At 39.3% G+C, this 20419-nt stretch overlaps 1 protein-coding gene across 1 annotated transcript; it reads right to left on the bottom strand.

Annotated features, from left to right (window-relative positions):
* Positions 1–18231: 18231 nt before the first annotated feature.
* Positions 18232–18897, bottom strand: LOC140861428 (uncharacterized). Its single transcript, XM_073264447.1, has 2 exons — positions 18657–18897; positions 18232–18599 (listed from the first exon to the last, which is right to left on the bottom strand). The coding sequence occupies exons 1-2, from the start codon at positions 18895–18897 to the stop codon at positions 18232–18234; spliced, it is 609 nt and encodes a 202-aa protein (XP_073120548.1).
* Positions 18898–20419: the final 1522 nt, after the last annotated feature.

Below are 20419 nucleotides of genomic sequence, written 5' to 3'. Positions count from 1 at the left end.
TTGCCACATTTAGTACCAATCCTAAATGGACCGCAAACATCTGTATGGATCAAATCCAACAGATTTTGACTACGCTCAGGTTTCCCTTTGAAAGGAGATTTAGTCATTTTTCCCTTTAGGCAGGACTCACAAGTAGGTAGAGAGTTAATATCAGACATATCAAACATGCCCTCTCCCACTAGCTTGTTCATCCTCCTTGAGGAAATATGACCTAGCCTAGCATGCCAATGGTTTGCCGGGTTTTGACAATCGTCCTTCCTTTTAATTGTTGTTACCGGTTTATCAACATAATTTATTGGAACGTCTTTTAATTTTAAGCTATATAGATCGTTTTCAAGTTGTCCATTTCCAATCAAACATTCATTCTTGTAAATATTGCAATTCCCATTCACAAAATTGCAAGAAAAACCATCTCTATCAAGCATAGAAATAGATATAATGTTTTTGACCAAATCCGGAACATATAAAACATCTCTCAAAAATAACTTAAAATCGTTCTGCAAAACTAAATAAATGTCTCCTATAGCTTTGGCTTCGACTCTAGAATCATTCCCGAGCCTTAGCTGGGTCTCACCCATCCTTAGCTTACGACTTCTTGTCATCACCTGAAAATCATTGCAAATGTGAGATCCACATCCGGTATCCAATACCCAAGAAGAAGTATTAAGCGAAACATTTATTTCAATGTAAAACATACCCTTTGCAGTTCGCAACTGTTCGAGGTATTCCTTGCAGTTACGTTTCCAATGACCGGGTTTCTTGCAGTAATGGCAAACGTTTTCATCTTTTATCCCAATTGAAGCCTTGGCCTTTCCCTTCTTATTTGGTACAATCTTCTTGGGCGGGGCAGAACGTTTCTTACCCTTTCCACTTGGTCCTTTCTTAGAGTTAGAAGATGAGCCAACCAAGAGTACCGGTTTATCCTTCTTTAGTGTGGCTTCATATGTGACAAGAATATTGGCCATCTCTTCAAGGGTGGCCTCTATCTTGTTCATATTGAAGTTCATCACAAAACCGTCAAACGATGAAGGAAGTGATAGAAGCAACAAGTCCGCGCTAAGTTCATGCTCCAAAGTCAAGTCGAGTGTTACCAACTTTTCAATGAGCCCAATCATGCGCACCCCATGCTCACGGACTGAAGTCCCATCTCGTATGCGGCTCGTCATGAGCTCTCTGACGGTGGCATACCTCTCCGATCTTGACTGAGCTCCAAAAAGTTCCTTGAGGTGCACGTGTATGTCAGCAGCATTCACGGCATCCTCAAATCGCCTCTGGAGTTCATCAGACATTGAAGCCTGCATGTAGCATTTGGCCTTGATATCATGGTCCCACCATAAATCAAGTTTGGCCAACTCTTCTGGACTTGTATTAGCCGGGGCTTCCTTCGGAGGATTCTTTTCTAACACGTAGAAAATTTTCTCCGAGTTTAGAATAATTTTCAACTTACGGAACTATTCCGTATAGTTTACGCCAGTCAATTTGTTTTGTTCGAGAATTGAAAACAGTGGATTGCGTGGATTCATCGTAATATAATACTGAAGAGGAAACAGACAATAATCAGTGATTTGTTTAATTAATTTACTAAGACATAAAATATGGCGAAATTTAATTTTATGAGTTACACTCCCACTATTTTAACAATTTCACTACCCTCTAGTGAAAACGGGAAACTGTTTTCCTTAGTGAGAACATGGAGTCCAATTGACAAAGCATGATTCCGAATAATATCAGCCAACCATAATTTTCAAAAGGTAGAGCCCAATTACTTCCAAAGTAACCCCCATGTTTTTACCTCATGTCCAATAAGGGCCCAATAATATGACACCGTTTATTGTGACATGTCAAGATAACCCATCAATATTAAGTTGTGATGGACGGTCGCCATGTGGATCCCCAATAATATGAGCCAATCTCATGGGAGTTCCACCCAACTTACAACATGTGTCGATCCAATGTACAGCTTTCCGACGAACGGGCCCCCCAATAATATGAGCCGGACCGTATCCGCGGGTAGCATCTCATACATTGATCGTTGATGGAAGGTAGGAATATTTAAACAATATTTAAATTCCCTTTTATTAATCTTGATATCAATTTTAAATCATATTTAAAATGAGGGATTTTTAATTTTGAAAATTTGTCTCATCATATAATTTATGTATGCTTGCGGGATTCATACAATTTAGTCTAAACATGCATACATCAATAATATCATATATTATTTAAGGATGATCGATCTCATTAACTAATCAACCCGTGGTTGCCAATCACGAGTCTAAATCCAATCCTAGGTGATATGCAAGTATGCAATGCAATCCTATTACATTGTGCTTCCAATTTACATTTCTTCGGTCTTCATTGTCTGCTGGGCCCACCATTTCTTCAAATCTTTGTCTCCCACTACGTCTAATAAATTTACAATAAATTTCGATGACAAATATGGGATACATTTTTAGGGATGGGAACGGGCCATAAACCAGGCCCACTTTTATTACATATGACAATCATATTGGGCTATAAACCAAGCCCATTAATAAACACCAACAGCAATAAAACAAATGTAAATCACCTAACATACACCTAAAATATTGGTCATGGCAATCGATCATCCTTTATCCATTAATTAATTCAATAATTAAACAATTGGATAAACATGCAAAGGCATCATAATTTAAAAGATAAAATCATATTTTATCTTATTCATCCATAAGATCATATCTTATCATCAATTGTACCAAAATAATTAATTTTATAAAATTTAATTTAATGGATAAAATTTATAAATTTTCCAAAAATTCAAATTTATCCAAAAATCAATTTTAAAATTTTCGGACTCGAACAATTCGATCCGATGCCTCGTGAACCAATCAAAAACAATTTTTGATCGGATCAAAAACTAGAATTTCAAAAATTAAAATTTTAATTAAAAATTAAAAAAATAATTTTTCCGGGCTGCCCGGGATGCCCGCGCCCCAAAAAGGGGCCCGGGCTGGGCAGCCCGTTGCTGCCCCTTGCGCAGCGACGATTGCTGCCCTGGGCAGCGATGGACTTGCTGCCCTTGGGCAGCGCCCAGCGCTGCCCTGGGCAGCGATCTGCCCGATTTGCCCATTAAAATTTAATTTTAAAATTTCGTTTTGTTTCAAAAACCGAGGCTTAAAAATTTTGTAAAATCGATTAATTTAATCGTTTGATCTGTGCAACCTGGCTCTGATACCACTGTTGGAAAACAGTGTTCAGATCAATTAGAATTGATACCCGGTGCAGCGGAAGTTTAAAAATTTTATTTTATTAATATGGAATGATTCCATATCTGGGTATCAAAACTTTTACGATTAAATTTGTGTAAGTAAAATAAATAATCACAATTAAATGTTTTACCTTAAATCTCGAAACGAGATTATGGACACCAATAGAATTTAATCTGTTCTTCTTGTATATCCCAGGAACCGATGGCGTCAAGATCAATCACCGGAATAAGGTCCACGAATAGAAAACAGAAACCCTCTGATTGACTGCACTAGAAATCAATCAGAAGTTTGCGTAGAGAATAAATAGATATGATCTGTTAATTCATATTGTAATTTTTCATAAAAATCACAAGCCGAATTTTCTCCGAAAGGGACAGAGGATTTCGAAAATCCTCTTGAATAATCTAGACTGATTTTTGAAAATTCAAGACTGAATGCTATATGATTTTCGAACACTGCAGTCCTATTTATAGATAATTTCTAGACTGGATTAAGTTATAATTATATTTGGACTCTAACTCCTTAGGGCCCATAATCCATAACTTAAGCCCAACAAGCCAAGCCCGTTGTTCTAAAAATTAATATAAAATTAATCGTGACTCCGATTGATAAACTGATTTTACCAATGTCCACAGAAACCATTTCTGCATCTTTTAAAGTCAAGATAATTTTTCCGAATCCGAATTCAGTGATTTCCAAAAATGCCCATCCCTGTGTCATTTTAGGAAATCTCACTCCCTTTAGTTAAGAAGTCCAACTTCTCTTTCATTAAATTTAACTCTTTAAATTTAACTATCTCTACGGGGTTTTAGTAATCCATTACTTGTGTAACCCTCAATGGTTCAGGAATACAGCTAGCCGTGGGCTCACAACTCCTTGTGACTCGGAACAAAAATTTCCGACTTACCCATCGAATCATGGTAAGAGCGTCTAGAAACATCGCCCCATGATTCCCTAGGTATTACTGATAGTGCCTGCAAGAACCAGTAAATTTTGGTTAGCGTACAGTACGGTCCCTTCATCCATATATCCCGATCGAATCAACAATCATTGGTGCATCGAGAGTCGTTCGAGATTCGATAACTATGCATAACATCTTGAAGATCAAATAGTGACATCGCATGTGTTACTAGGAAAACCCATTAACCTAAAACACATCATGTACTCTGGCCAGAGATTCGTCACACTAATATCTCCTCAGATAGCATAGGATATCCACACTCGCAAGTATGTGGTGAATCCTTGACAACAAAGCATCGACTCCTATATGTGTTGTAACTGTACCCAATCCCGACACCTGATGACCCCAATAGAGTCAGTAAACGAGTCAAAGTACAGTACTAGCATATAGAGTCTCAATGATGTTTCAAGTAATAAGGACTAATGGTGTACAACCAAAACCGCGGACTTTATCCACTCGATAAGTGATAACCACTTGGAAAGTCCGGATAGGGTAGTTCGATCATTCATCATATGAATATCCATTTGCATGCTTTGAACATCTCTATGTTCCATACCAATGAAACGTGGTACTCGGAATCGCAAATGCTAGTCTCAATCTCGAGCGATCCTTATCCTTATTTGCGGACGGCTCAATTGACTAGGAACAGTTTAGAATATACAGTGACTATAAGATGTGTTTCATGATAGCCATCCACATGTGCTACCATATCTTACATACACTATAGTATATTCAAGGTCTTTATCAAAACAACAATAGTATATCATAATATAACATTATGAAGAAAGATAAAGTCAATGCCATTATAAAAGTGTAAATTATATTAAACAAAAGATTGTTTTACATAGAGTCATAAAAGCCCTTAGCCACAAGTTGGCTAACCGGGCACCCACTCTTTCAGAAACCAATAATATTTTTTTTTTAAAAGAAAGCTCGCACGCCCGCGCTGATGCTGCGCAAAAACTAGCGCACCCGCGCTCTAAGCAAGAGCGCCTGCGCCCATACCTCGCAAAGAGGCCGCGCGAACGCGCCAACAACCGCGTGCCCGCGCCGTCCTCTCGCCCAGAAGAGTTAAGGCACTGAAATAAACTCAATCAAAACCTAAACACTTGCATTAAAAGTATTTGACATGCCAATAACAATACAAATAATGTTTAGGGAAGATAAACATTCAATACGGTAGTACCTACATCGATTCTTGCTTACAAAACAAATACGAGAAGTTCGAATGACTAAACATGTTCGCAAAATATAACTAGGTTGACATGCTGATTCGACTTCTAAACGAGTCTCACTTCTATCTCTTGCTCTGGACGCTAACCAGGTCTATGCTGACTTGATCCTGCCCTTCCTGTTGCCAAGTACACATACAAAACAAGCAACAGCCGGATAAACCGGTGAGAATGATAATCCCAGTAAAATCAACATATCAAGTAATACAACAATAAACATGCTTTCAAGACAACAACACGATCAATAACAACATAATGAAATGCATGTCTTTAAACCGGGATATCAAATCTGATAAACGAAGGATTGCTACGTGCTTTTGGGATCCCGAGGATGAGATCATGTGACGACTCACCGACTCTCCCAATCGAGGTGGTGCCACATATCTCACTCCTCTAGACTTTGAGCAACCATAATGAGTATGCTAGCACTAGACGATACGACTACGACCTAGGCCACTCAATCATAGTTCCCAAATGTCCAAACAAAAAGAGGGCGGTTCTGCCCGCTAGAAACAAGATTGGCTCAAGATGAATGCATAACAAAACATAAACATAAGCCACATAAACAACTCAAATAACAACCAAAATACAAGTTCCACATGCTAGAACAAGTATTGATGCAATATGTGATTTGAAAGGGAAACTCGAGAACCAACAGTCCCGAGTATTCTATCCCGCTACGATGACTGCTTTTACCTTTCAATGCAGTAGTTCCAACTCTGGAAAAGCTACAACAAAAGATTGTATCAAAGACTATACAATCTAAACAACAACTACGGTTCAAGGTAATTCTCTTTACCGTTCTTCGTCCAACTCTCGATGACCAAATGCTGCTAACACAAGGCTCGACAAACTCCAACGAATCTGTACGAAGATAAGAGATGATCAACAACAACGATTACTCACGAGCCAAAGTGCAACAACTCAAAGGGTTCGAAATCTCGAAACTCAAACCGACGGCATAACGGCTATAAACTGAACAAATCAGAAACGCAGACAGCAGTTCAATAACGATATAACCTCATAACAATGCCCAAAACAACAATAACAAGGCAAACCCACCAATCTCAAAATCCACATTTTCGAAAATGGCTTCCAAAAATCATAACAAATCCGAACGTCGCTCTAATTCAAAACCGACAGATAATAAACGATCAGAACTCCGCCAAGAACAACATACTAGAATCTAAATCGATTCTAACAACCTCCGAAAAACAAAACATATCCGATCGTAGAAATACTTATGGTATAACGGAGCTCTCGCTGCAGTGATCGCTAATCTGCCTTCAGAATTAATTTCTAATGGACGGATCGAGCTCGGACTGGATTTTGAAAGCTTGAAGAGGGTTTGAGGCGTCTCTAATGGTGGATATCGGTTTGGAGAGGAAGATGAAGACTTTTCCCAATCAATTCCAAGTGTAGATAATATATCAAAAACAATATTTGCGTTTTAGTCCCTAAAAAATCCAATTTTGGCAAAAAGGACCCTAATCAAAATCAAGTCGGCTCGTGAACTCTGTAATCTCCGATTAACTCAAATAAACTCATTTAAGATAAAAACGGGGCGTTACAATTCTCCCCCATTAAGAAGAGATTTCGTCCTCGAAATCAATAAGAACCACAACTCATAAGATAGAATAAAGAACTAAAGACAGTAAGAAGAACTCACGTCATCCGAATAAATCCGGAAATCGCTGTCTCATGTCAGATTCTGTCTCCCAAGTCGCTTCCTTGACTCCGTGACGGCTCCACTGCACTTTCACCAACGGAATCAACTTGGTTCTGAGCTGTTTCTCCTTTCGATCAAGGATCTGAAGCGGTCGCTCAAAGTAGCTCAGAGTCTCGTCTAACTCGGCTTCGTCAGGCTGAAGAATATGAGAAGAATCTGGATGATACTTTCGCAGCATAGAGACGTGAAAAACGTCGTGAATACCAGATAAAGATGGAGGAAGTGCAAGTCTGTAGGCAAGATCGCCTATCTTCTCGAGAATCTCGTACGGCCCGATGAATCTCGGAGATAACTTCCCTCTCTTACCGAATCTGACAGTGCCTCTGAACGGAGAAATTTTCAGAAAGACTCGGTCTCCCTGATCAAAACTCAGAGGTCTACGCCTGACATTCGCATACTTCGCCTGCCTATCTTGAGCTAACTTCATTCTGGTCTGAATGATCTTAACCTGCTCTGCCATATCTCTAAGCATCTCCGGTCCCAAATCTGGTGACTCGGACAAATCATCCCAAAACAACGGAGATCGGCACTTCTTACCATACAAAGCATCAAAAGGCGCCATACCGATACTCGCTTGGAAGCTGTTGTTGTAAGAAAACTCGATAAGAGACAAAGAATCCTGCCAACTAGTGCCAAAGTATAGCACTACCGCTCGCAGCATATCCTCTAACGTCTGGATAGTCCGCTCTGACTGTCCATCAGTCTAAGGATGATAAGCTGTACTCAGATGCAATCGAGTACCAAGTGCCCCCTGAAGACTGTGCCAAAAGTGAGAAGTGAATCTAGGATCTCTGTCTGAAACGATCGACTTCGGCACACCATGAAATCTCACAACATTGCTAACATACAACTCAGCCATCTGATCATGACGATACGTCATCCTGTACGGGATAAAACACGCAGACTTCGTCAATCGGTCGATCACTACCCAAATGGCATCGCATCCTCGAACGGATCGTGGTAGCTTCATGACGAAATCCATGGAAATGTGATCCCACTTCCATTCAGGAACAGATAGACTGTGCAACAAACCTCCTGGTCGCTTCCGTTCTGCTTTTACTTGCTGACAATTCAAACACCGAGATACAAACCTTGCAACATCGCTCTTCGTTCTCTTCCACCAGAACTGGTTCTTCAGGTCGTTGTACATCTTACGACCTCCAGGATGAATACTAAACCGACTGCAATGAGCCTCTCGAAGAATACGCTGACTCAACTCCAAAATATCAGGCACAACAATACGGTTATTCACAAACAAAACATCATCTCTAACCTGGAATTCAGACTGATGCCCAGATCTGACTTTCTCTACTGAAACCTGAATGCTCGGCTCAGACTTCTGTGCTTCTCTGATTGCAACAAACAACTCCGGTTCGGCTTGAATAGCAAACACTCTGATAGTCTCCCTATCTGTTTCAAACTCTAAACCAAAAGTGCAACAATCATCGATCAACTGAGAAACACCAATAGTTGAAAGAGATAAAGAACAAAGCTTTCGGCTCAAGGCATCTGCAACTGCATTCGACTTTCCCGGATAATACTTGATTTCACAGTCGAAATCCTTCAACAGGTCTAACCATCTTCTCTGTCTCATATTCAGCTCTGCCTGTGAAAACAAGTACTTAAGACTCTTATGGTCATAAAAGATCTCGAAAGACTCACCATAAAGATAGTGACGCCAGATCTTCAGAGCAAAGATGATCGCAGCTAGTTCAAGATCATGAACCGGATAACGAGTCTCGTGCGGTTTCAGCTGCCTCGATGCATACGCCACCACATGCTTATGCTGCATAAGAACACAACCCAAGCCTCGGTTATAAGCATCACAATAGACTGTGAAACCTCCAGTACCCTTTGGAATAGAAATAATCGGAGCACTGGTCAGTCTCCTCTTCAGATCAACAAAGCTAGCCTCACAATCTGCAGTCCAGACAAAAGGCGCATTCTTCTGAGTCAGCTGGGTAATAGGCTTGGCAATAGACGAGAAACCCTTGATGAATCGGCGATAATAAATAGCTAAACCCATGAAGCTTCGGATCTCAGGTACTGATGTCGGTCTATGCCAATTCATAACCGCATCAATCTTGCTGGGATCGACAGAAATCCCATCTCCAGAAATGATATGACCGAGAAAGACAACTCGATCCAACCAGAATTCACACTTAGACAACTTGGCAAACAACTGCTCAACTCGCAAAATCTACAGTACGGTCCTCAAGTGCTCTGCATGGTCAGTACGGTTCTTCGAGTATATAAGAATATCATCGATAAAGATAATGACGAACTCATCTAAATAACGCTGAAAGATACGGTTCATCAAACCCATAAAAACCACTGGAGCGTTAGTCAAACCGAACGGCATGACTATAAACTCAAAATGACCATACCTCGTTCTGAATGCGGTCTTAGGAACATCTTCCTCTCGCAATCAGTTGATGATAGCCTGACCTCAGATCAATCTTCGAATAGACAGAATAATCCTGCAGCTGATCAAAAAGGTCATCTATTCGGGGTAAAGGATACCTGTTCTTAACTGTAGCCTGATTCAACTGACGGTAGTTGATACAAAGCCGCATAGAACCATCCTTCTTCCGAACAAATAGAACAGGAGCACCCCAAGGCGATACACTAGGTCTGATGTATCCCTTGGCAATCAAATCCTCAAGTTGCTCCTTCAACTCTCTCAGTTCAATAGGTGTCATATGATAAGGAGCTTTGGAAATAGGTTGAGTACCTGGCACCAAATCGATGCTGAATTCGATCTCTCGCATAGGTGGCAATCCAGGAACATCTTCCGGAAACACATCAGCAAAATCTCTAACCACTGGTAAATCTACCAAAGCTGGGCTAGATTTCAGTACATCAACTGCATAAACCAAAAATCCTTTTGCACCTCTCTGTAACAAACGAGTCATAGATAACACTGAAATCAAAAGAATTCTAGATCGAGAACCCTTACCAAAGAATTTCCACTCGTCTGCCATTTCAGGTCTGAACCTGACAACCTTCAGAAAACAATCAACTGTTGCCCTGTACTTGGTCAAAGCATCTATACCGACAATCAATCAAAATCTGACAGTCCAAGCACAATACAGTCGAATTCTAACAAATTCCCCTCAAAAAAAAGTTCACAGTTCCTGACTAGTCTGACAGAAACAATTCCTCCACCCAACGGTGAAGTAACAGCTACTATAGTAGGCAATAACTCAGTAGGCAAGGCATGCAATAACACAAATTTCTCAGAGATAAAGGAATGGAAAGCACCTGTATCTATCAAAAAATGATCAGAATAACCAAAAATCGAACAGTTACCTGCTATAACATCGTCAGGTGCTGCCTGAGCCTGATACTCTGTCAAAGCAAAGACTCATGCCTGCTGTCTCGGAGGCTGGTTCGCACTAGAGTTACCTCCCTGTCTGTTCTGCTGCTGAGGCTGGAAAGAGTGCACTGCAGAAGACTGCCTCTCGGGTTGAGCTGCAGGTCGAGATGAACTTCCGCTTTGAGCTCTATCTCTGTTACGCTGAGGGCACACCTTAGAGAAGTGTCCCGGATGCTGACAGGTGTTACAATTACCAAAGACTCCCACACACTGATCCGGTGAGTGTCTTCCCCCACACTTGCTGCAGTACATGGCTGAAGATCCAGAACTCTGTCCTGAACTGAATTGCTTGGAACCACTGGAACTAGAAGAACTGTTCCCCTTCCTCTTGAACTGTTTACCTCTTGCTTTGTACTGATCTTTTCTGTTTCCCCCACTGTTTCTACCTTCATACCTTTGCTGCTGGTTCTGATGCTGAGGTGGCTGATTCTGATACTGAGATGGTGGGTTCTGATACTGCCTCTGTTGCTGAGGTGCTACCTGGTTACCTCTTTGCCTCCACAAGCCTGCTTCTGCTCCCTTGGCGTGATTCATGGCATCCGCAAAGTTGTTAGGCCTGTTGGTGTTTACCAACGTGAAGACGTCGGGGTTCAAACCATTGATGAACTGATCTGCCTTAGCTTTTTCATCTCCGGCAATTAGCGGTGCAAAACGCAACAGACTATCAAACTTAGCCACGTACTCTTCAATGTTCAGATTCCCTTGCCTCAGATTGGCAAACTCTGCTCCCTTATCTTTGCGATACGAGATAGGGAAAAACCACTTATAAAATTCAGATTTAAAAAGAGTCCAAGTAACTTCCGTACCTCTACTCTCCATTGCTTTCTTTGTCATGATCCACCAGCTCTTAGCAACCCCACGTAGCTGATGAATGACTAACCTGATTCTGCGGTCATCGGTGTAGTCAATGGAATCGAACAACTGATCGATATCATCCAACCAACTCTCACAGTCAACTGGATTTTCTGAACCCATCAATAACGGCGGATTGAACGACTGAAACCTCTTCAGCAAGGTTTCCATAGGCGTTGCTGAAGCATCCAACTGATCAACTTCAGTGCTAGCTTGCTCAGTCGCAGGGATAACTAGCGGTGTGTTTCTATTTATCACTCGACGAGGACCCATCTGAATAACAAAGGTTAGGGCACAAGATATCTCAATCGCTACAACTGGTGCCCCTTTACAACCGCTCAGAAAAACTGGATGCCAGTTGATAACATAAGCAGTTATATCTCAAGTAGATCATGCTTTATAAAAGTAAATCACATAACCATGTAATTCAAATAATTCTCAACAATAAAGCATGCTCGAATGGAAATAATTATACAGCTAAAATAATTCAAACACATGCGAGGAGCCAAAACACGCAGACTCGATCTACCCGCTCACTCTAGTTCAACCAAGAATCTTAACTCTCTGATACCACTTAATGTGAGACCTCGTTTCTAATCAACTAATATCAGACAACAATCGATCAGTAAACAAGAAACCAATAATATTTTTTTTTTAAAAAAAAAAAGGTCGCGCGCCCGCGCTGACATCAGCACGCCCGCGCTGATGATGCGCAAAAACTAGCGCGCCCGTGCTCTAAGCAAGAGCGCCCGCGCCCATACCTCGCAAAGAGGCCGCGCGCCAGAGCCAACAACCGCGCGCCCGCGCCGTCCTCTCGCCTAGAAGAGTTAAGGCACTGAAATAAACTCAATCAAAACCTAAACACTTGCATTAAAAGTATTTGACATGCCAATAACAATACAAATAAGGTTTAGGGAAGAGAAACATTCAATACGGTAGTACCTACATCGATTCTTTCTTACAAAACAAATACGAGAAGTTCGAATGACTAAACATGTTCGCAAAACATAACTAGGTTGACATGCTGATTCGACTTCTAAACGAGTCTCACATCTATCTCTTGCTCTGGACGCTAACCAGGTCTATGCTGACTTGATCCTGCCCTTCCTGTTGCCAAGTACACATACAAAACAAGCAACAGCCGGATAAACCGGTGAGAATGATAATCCCAGTAAAAGCAACATATCAAGTAATACAACAATAAACATGCTTTCAAGACAACAACACGATCAATAACAACATAATGAAATGCATGTCTTTAAACCGGGATATCAAATCTGATAAACGAAGGATTGCTACGTGCTTTTGGGATCCCGAGGATGAGATCATGTGACGACTCACCGACTCTCCCAATCGAGGTAGTGCCACATATCTCACTCCTCTAGACTTTGAGCAACCATAATGAGTATGCTAGCACTAGGCGATACGACTACGACCTAGGCCACTCAATCATAGTTCCCAAACGTCCAAACAAAAAGGGGCGGTTCTGCCCGCTAGAAACAAGATTGGCTCAAGATGAATGCATAACAAAACATAAACATAAGCCACATAAACAACTCAAATAACAACCAAAATACAAGTTCCACATGCTAGAACAAGTATTGATGCAATATGTGATTTGAAAGGGAAACTCGAGAACCAACAGTCCCGAGTATGCTATCTCGCTACGATGACTGCTTTTACCTTTCAATGCAGTAGTTCCAACTCTGGAAAAGCTACAACAAAATATTGTATCAAATACTATACAATCTAAACAACAACTACGGTTCAAGCCGTTCTTCGTCCAACTCTCGACGACCAAATGCTGCTAACACAAGGCTCGACAAACTCCAACGAATCTGTACGAACATAAGAGATGATCAACAACAACGATTACTCACGAGCCAAAGTGCAACAACTCAAAGGGTTCGAAATCTCGAAACTCAAACCGACGGCATAACGACTATAAACTGAACAAACCGGAAACGTAGACAGCAGTTCAATAACGATATAACCTCATAACAATGCCCAAAACAACAATAACAAGGCAAACCCATCAATCTCAAAATCCACATTTTCGAAAATGTCTTCCAAAAATCATAACAAATCCGAACGTCGCTCTAATTCAAAACCGACAGATAATAAACGATCAGAACTCCGCCAAGAACAACATACTAGAATCTAAATCGATTCTAACAACCTCCAAAAAACAAAACATATCCGATCGGAGAAATACTTACGGTATAACGGAGCTCTCGCTGCAGTGATCGCTAATCTGCCTTCAGAATTAATTTCTAACGGACGGATCGAGCTCGGACTAGATTTTGAAAGCTTGAAGAGGGTTTGAGACGTCTCTAATGGTGGATATCGGTTTGGAGAGGAAGATGAAGACTTTTCCCAATCAATTCCAAGTGTAGATAATATATCAAAAACAATATTTGCATTTTAGTCCCTAAAAAATCCAATTTTTGCAAAAAGGACCCTGATCAAAATCAAGTCGGCTCGTGAACTCTGTAATCTCCGATTAACTCAAATAAACTCATTTAAGATAAAAAAAAAAAAAAAAAAAAGGGTGTTACAGCAAGTGGATTACGAGTACTCATCATAATATACTGAAAATAAAACAGATAAATATCAATGATTGTTTAATTAATTTATTAAGATATAAAATAAGGCTAATTTAATTTTATGAATATCACTCCCACTATTTTGACGATTTCACCACTCTCTAGTGAAAACGAGAAACTATTTTATTTAATGGGAACATGGAGCCCAATTGACAAATCATGGTCCCGAATAATATCAGTCAACCATAATTTTCAAAAGGTAGAGCCCAATTGCTTCCCAAGCAATCCCCATGTTATTTATCTCATGTCCAATAAGGGCCCAATAATATGACGCCGTTTATTGTGGCATGTCAAAATGACCCATCAATATTAAGTTGTAATGGACAGTTGCCATATGGATCCTCAATAATATGAGCCAATCCCATGGGAGTTCCACCCAACTTACAACATGTGTCGATTCAATGTACAGCTTTTCGACGAACGGGCCCCCCCAATAATATGAGCCGGACCACGCCCACAGGTAGCATCTCATACATTGATCGTTGATGGAAGGTAGGAACATTTAAACAATATTTAAATTCCCTTTTTGTTTATCTTGATATCAATTTTAAATCATATTTAAAATGAGGGATTTTATTTTGAAAATTTATCTCATCATTGATCGTGTTTTGTATGCTTGCAGGATTCATGCAATTTTGTATAAACATGCATACAATATTAATATCATATATTAATTAAAGGATGATCAATGCCCAAATCTAGTCGACCCGTGGTTGCCAATCACGTGTATAGGTCCAATTCTAGGTTAAATGCTGTATGCAATGCAATCCAATTACATTGCGTTCCAATTTACATTTCTTCGGTCTTCATCATCTTCTGCTGGGCCCACCACCTTTTCTTCAAAACATTATCTCCCACTATGTCTAACAAATTTACAATAAAATTCGATGACAAGTAAGGGATACATATTTTAGGGGATGTGAACGGACCATAAACCAGACCCACTTTTTATTACATTTGACAAATCAAATTGGGCCAGAATACAAACCCATTAATAAAAACCCAACAACAATGATAAAACCCAAATGTAAATAACCTAGCATACACCTAACAAATTGGTCATGACAATTGATCATTCTTTTATCCATTATTCAAAATAATGGATAATCATGCAATTTAAAGTGGCAAAATCTTTAAACAGATAAAATCATATTTTATCTCATATCCATATACTGATAAAATCATATTTTATCACATATCCATAAGCTAATAAAATCATATTTTATCACATATCGAATATCTCCATAAAATCATATTTTATGATCAATAGTACCAAAATTATTAATTTTTCATAAAATTCAATTTAACGGATAAAATTTATAAATTTTTCCAAAAATTCAAATTTATCTAAAAATTAATTCTCTTAAAAATTCGGGCTCAAACAATTTGACCCGATGCCTCGTGGTCTAATCAAAAACAATTTTCGATCAGTCCAAAAACTTAAATTTCATAAATTTAAAATTCTTAAAAAAAATCAAAATTTTAATTTTTTCTCAGGCTACCCGGGACGTTCCCGGGCAGCCCCCCACGTGGGGCTTGGGCAGCCCACGCTGCCCGTTGCCAAAAAAAAAATTAAAATTTGTTTTTTTGTTTCGTTTCTCAAAAATCGAGGCCAAAATTTTGTACTATCGATTAAAATTTTAATCACACAGATCAGAAAAGCAACCTGGCTTTGATAACTCTGTTCCTGGATCTGTGTGATCCGGCACCCAAGGCAGCGGAAGTTTAAAATTTTATGATCTGGAACAATTCCAGATCTATGGATGTCAGATCCTTTGTGATTAAAACAATTGAGTAAAATAATAATAACAATTATAATTTTACCTCTTCAAGCTATGGCTTGATCTATGAACTCCAACAGATTAAATCTGCTCTTGTTGTAAATCCCAGGAACTGAAGTCTGGATCAACTCCTTAATCAGGTCCACGAATAGAAAACTAAACCCTCTGATAGATTGCACTAGAAAAACTATCAGATGTTTCTCGATGAGATTTACAGATCTGATCTGTCAATTCAGAATGTAATTTTCCAAAAATCACAGACTGAATTCTCTCAAGAAAGGGAAAAGGGATTTTCGATTTCCTAGCTTGGAATAATGTAATTTTCGAAAATCCCATCATGTACTATATATAATTTCTGTACTGGACTAACTTATATGTTTAATGGGACACTAACACCTTAGGGCCCATTAGTCATAACTTAAGCCCAACAAACCAAGCCTGTTATTATAGAAATTAATATAAAATTCATCATGACTCCGATTGATAAACTGATTTCACCAATGTGCATAGAAACCATTTCTGCACCTTTTAAAGTCAAGATAATTTTTTTGAATCTGAATTCAGTGATTTCCAAAAATGTCCATCCCTATGTCATTTTAGGAAACCTTACTCCCTTTGCTTTATTATGAGAAGTCCAACTTCTCTGTTGCTAAATTTAACTCTTTAAATTTAACTATCTCAACGGGGATTAGAAATCCATTACTTGTGTGACCCTCATTGGTTCAGGGATACAGCTAGCCGTGGGTTCACAACTCCTTGTGACTCGGAACATCATTTCCGACTTACCCATCGAATCATGGTATGAGTGCCTAGCAACATCGCCCCATGATTCCCTAGGTATCACTGATAGCGCCTGCAAGAACCAGTAAGTTTTGGTTAGCATACAGTACGGTCCCTTCATCCAAATATCCCGATCGAATCAACAACCATTGGTATATCGAGAGTTGTTAGAGATTCGATAACTATGCAATACATCTGAGATCAAATAGTGACATCGCATATGCAACTAGGAAACCGTGTAACCTAAAGCATATCAAGTACTCTGGCCAGAGATTTGTCACACTAATATCTCCTCAGATCACATAGGATATCCACTCCCGTAGGTGTGTGGTGAATCCTTGACAACCAATCATTGACTCATATATGTGTCATGACTGCACCCAATCTCGACACCTGATGACCCTCACGGAGTCGGTAAATGAGTCAAAGTACAATACTAGCATATAGAGTCTCCATGATGTTTCAAGTAGTAAGGACTAATGGTGTACAACCAAAACCGCGGACTTCATCCACTCGATAAGTGATAACCACTTGGAAAGTCCTAGTAGGGTAGTTCGATCATTCATCCAATGAATATCCATTTGCATGCTTTGAACATCTCCATGTTCCTTACCAATGAAACGTGGTACTCGGCATCGCAAATGCTAGTCTCAATCTCGAGCGATCCTTATCCTTATTACGGACGGCCCAAATCGACTAGGAACGGTTTAGAATATACAGTGACTATAAGATGTGTTTCATGATAGTGTTCTCTCTCACATCACTATCTCATCTTACTTGCACTATAGTATATTCAAGGTCTTTATCAAAACAACAAAATTATATCACCATATAACGATATGAAGAAAGATAAAGAATACGCCTTTAAATAATGTAAATTATATTAAACAAAGATTGTTTACATAAAGAGACTCTCAAAGCCCTTAGCCACAAGTTGGCTAGCAGGGCATCCATTCTTTCAATACATCGATTGCATAATAAGGAATTTTCTCTGCTCTTTTCTACAATCATCAAATCATAGATAGAATAGATATCAAAGAAATTCGAAATATCGAACTCTTACCGTAGAATTCCCATCCTTCTATCAATTCAATTCTGAATCTCATAACTTTTTGTACTTGGTTAACATATCTAAATCGATAATTCAGTCAAAATCTGACAAACCAAGCACAATACAATCTATCTCTCTCAAATTACCTTCAAACTGTAGTATACAATGTTCGGACAGATATCACTTCCTTAAAACTCAAGAATAGATACCACAGTAGATAATACATCAACAGGTAATGCACATAATCTGGAAATTTTGTTCAGAGATAAAATATGGGATGCTACAATATCTTCACTCACATATACAAAAGAATCATAAAAAGAACAATTACGTTCTAAACATCATCTGATGCTTGCTTTTCCGGCTGAGTCACTTCTCTCGATGACCTTGCACTATGTGATCTTTTCAAACCAATTTGCGGACATACTCTAGCAAAATGTCCCGCTTGATAACATATATGGCAACTCCCAAGTACACCTCTGCACTGATCACTAGGATGTCCCCCTCCACATTTATTGCAATAAACTCCTGCATACTCAGAACTCATCTGTCTCTGTCCATTGGAGCTGGATGAACTATCTCCTGATTTCTTAAACTACTTTCCTCTTGCTTTCAAAGAATCTTTCTTTCCACTACTGCTACCACCTTCCTCAGATCTGGGAATGGTTGCTGAAACTGTGTCCGTGGCTCTCTTTGAGACTGTAACTCAAACAATGCTTCTCGTTGTTTCATCAGACCAGCCTCTGCTCCCTTTGCTTTATCAAGTGCATCAGCAAAGTTGTTTGGTCTACCAGCATTCACCAGTGTAAATACATCTGGATTCAGTCCATTAATGAACTGATCAGCTTTAGCCTCTTCGTTCTCAGCTACATGTGGAGCAAATTTTAGCAAAGTAGAGAACTTAGCAACATATTCCTCGATATTCAGATTGCCTTGTTTCAGATTGGCAAACTCTGCATTCTTATCTTTTCTGTACGACACTGGAAAGAATCGTTGATAAAATTCAGTTTTAAACACGTTCCAATTAATCTTCGTACCTTGATTCTCAAGAGCCTTCTTGGTTGTAATCCACCAGCTCTTTGCAACATCTTGCAATTGATACCCAATCAGTCTAATTCTTCTATCATCTGCATAATCAAGAGAATCAAACATCATCTCAATATCCTCTAACCAACCTTCACATTCAACTGAGTTTTTAGTTCCTTTCAGGGTAGGCGGCTTGAAAGATTGAAATCTTTTCAGAAGTGTCTCCATTGGTGACGCTGTGACATCCCTCATATCTCTCAATGTATTGCATTTCTCTATTCTTGGAGGTTCAGGTGTTTGTGGCAGTGTCGGGGATACATTCACCTATTCTGGTTGAGGAACTGTCTCTGTCTGTCTATTCTTCATTCGAAGAGGAGGCATATCTGCTAATTCAAACATATTAGTATATAATACAATCTCATGTATAACAATTCTGTCTCAGTCCTCCTCTGATCAACACTGTCATGCATTCTCAAGAGATCGAGTTCTGATTCATTCTCAAATAATACACGCTTCCAATCAACTCAGATAATAGGGAAAACATATAATTCTTGCATCTGTATGGCATGCTATTCTTACCATTTGAATACATAATTATAACATCATATAATTTAAAAAAACAGTAAAGCATGCTCGATAATTTAAATCACAAAATCATGCGATCATACAGTTCCGGAATTATAACACAATATTCGCATGTACTTCAGGTAATCACAAAAAGAATTCAATCACATGCGAATAAAGAAATCAAGCGGACTCGATCTACCCCGCTCATTCTAAATCAGTCCAGAACCTATGCTCTGATACCACCTATTGTGACGACCCGGGTGCTAATCTCTCAAATCCAACATTAAATCCAAGTTCATGAATTAAAACCAAGCGATAATCAAGCATCCAAAGCCTAAAATTTTTTTTTTTTTAAAGTGTTGCCCTGCGCGCGAGCGCAGGCCAACGGGCCAGCAAACCTGCTGGTTGGCTCGCGCGCGCGCGAGTTGCTGCTCGCCCGTGCGCAGGCCAACGTTGCAGAAAATAAAAAGGATGCTTCAGTTGATGTCCAAGTCTGTCCTTTGCTGCACTAAGTCATTTACACAAGATAAATCAAGTCCATAAAGCAATAGAGATACAAATAAGATCATTACATGAGTTTCAACATGCTTCATTTCATATAAAACTCAAAAGATTACATCTACAATTCATAATCTATCACTATCTAGCATGCTCATGCTAAATTCATGTCTCAAGATCTCCATATAAAGGTTTTCAACATCAACAACAAAATAACATACATATGGAGATGTCTACTAGTTCTACATCAACTAGAGTTTAGTACAACACAAGCTAAATTCGTAGCATACAAGCAACTATATCTCAAGTTGATACAATTTGACAGCAACTCTATATCTAAACTTGGATCACACTCTCTCTTGATCTCAATTCTTCATGGTCTTCCTGGACTCGTTCCATTCCCACCTATTGTCATGCACACATACAAACAAGACAATAGCCGGAGAGACTCCGGTGAAAATTTAATCCCAGTATAAAACAACATAAACATGCATAAACTCAAGTAATTCAACTTGCAGCATATTAACAGTCATTCAACAAATAATACTCGAGGCAACTTCCTGCATAATAACTCAACATGCTATTAATCAAGTTGCAAACGTTACAATCAAGCAAGACATGTTGCATCAACTCTCCAAATAATCATGCAATACTTTATCTTAATCAAAATAATAGAAACTCATCTATTAAAATTGAAAGCAATGCATGA

Source organism: Henckelia pumila, chromosome 4 (assembly GCF_033568475.1).
Source record: "Henckelia pumila isolate YLH828 chromosome 4, ASM3356847v2, whole genome shotgun sequence".
In the NCBI taxonomy this organism is placed as follows: Eukaryota; Viridiplantae; Streptophyta; class Magnoliopsida; order Lamiales; family Gesneriaceae; genus Henckelia; species Henckelia pumila.
The sequence above is the reverse complement of the archived record's forward strand: the minus strand, read 5'-3'. Positions and strand labels throughout refer to the sequence as shown.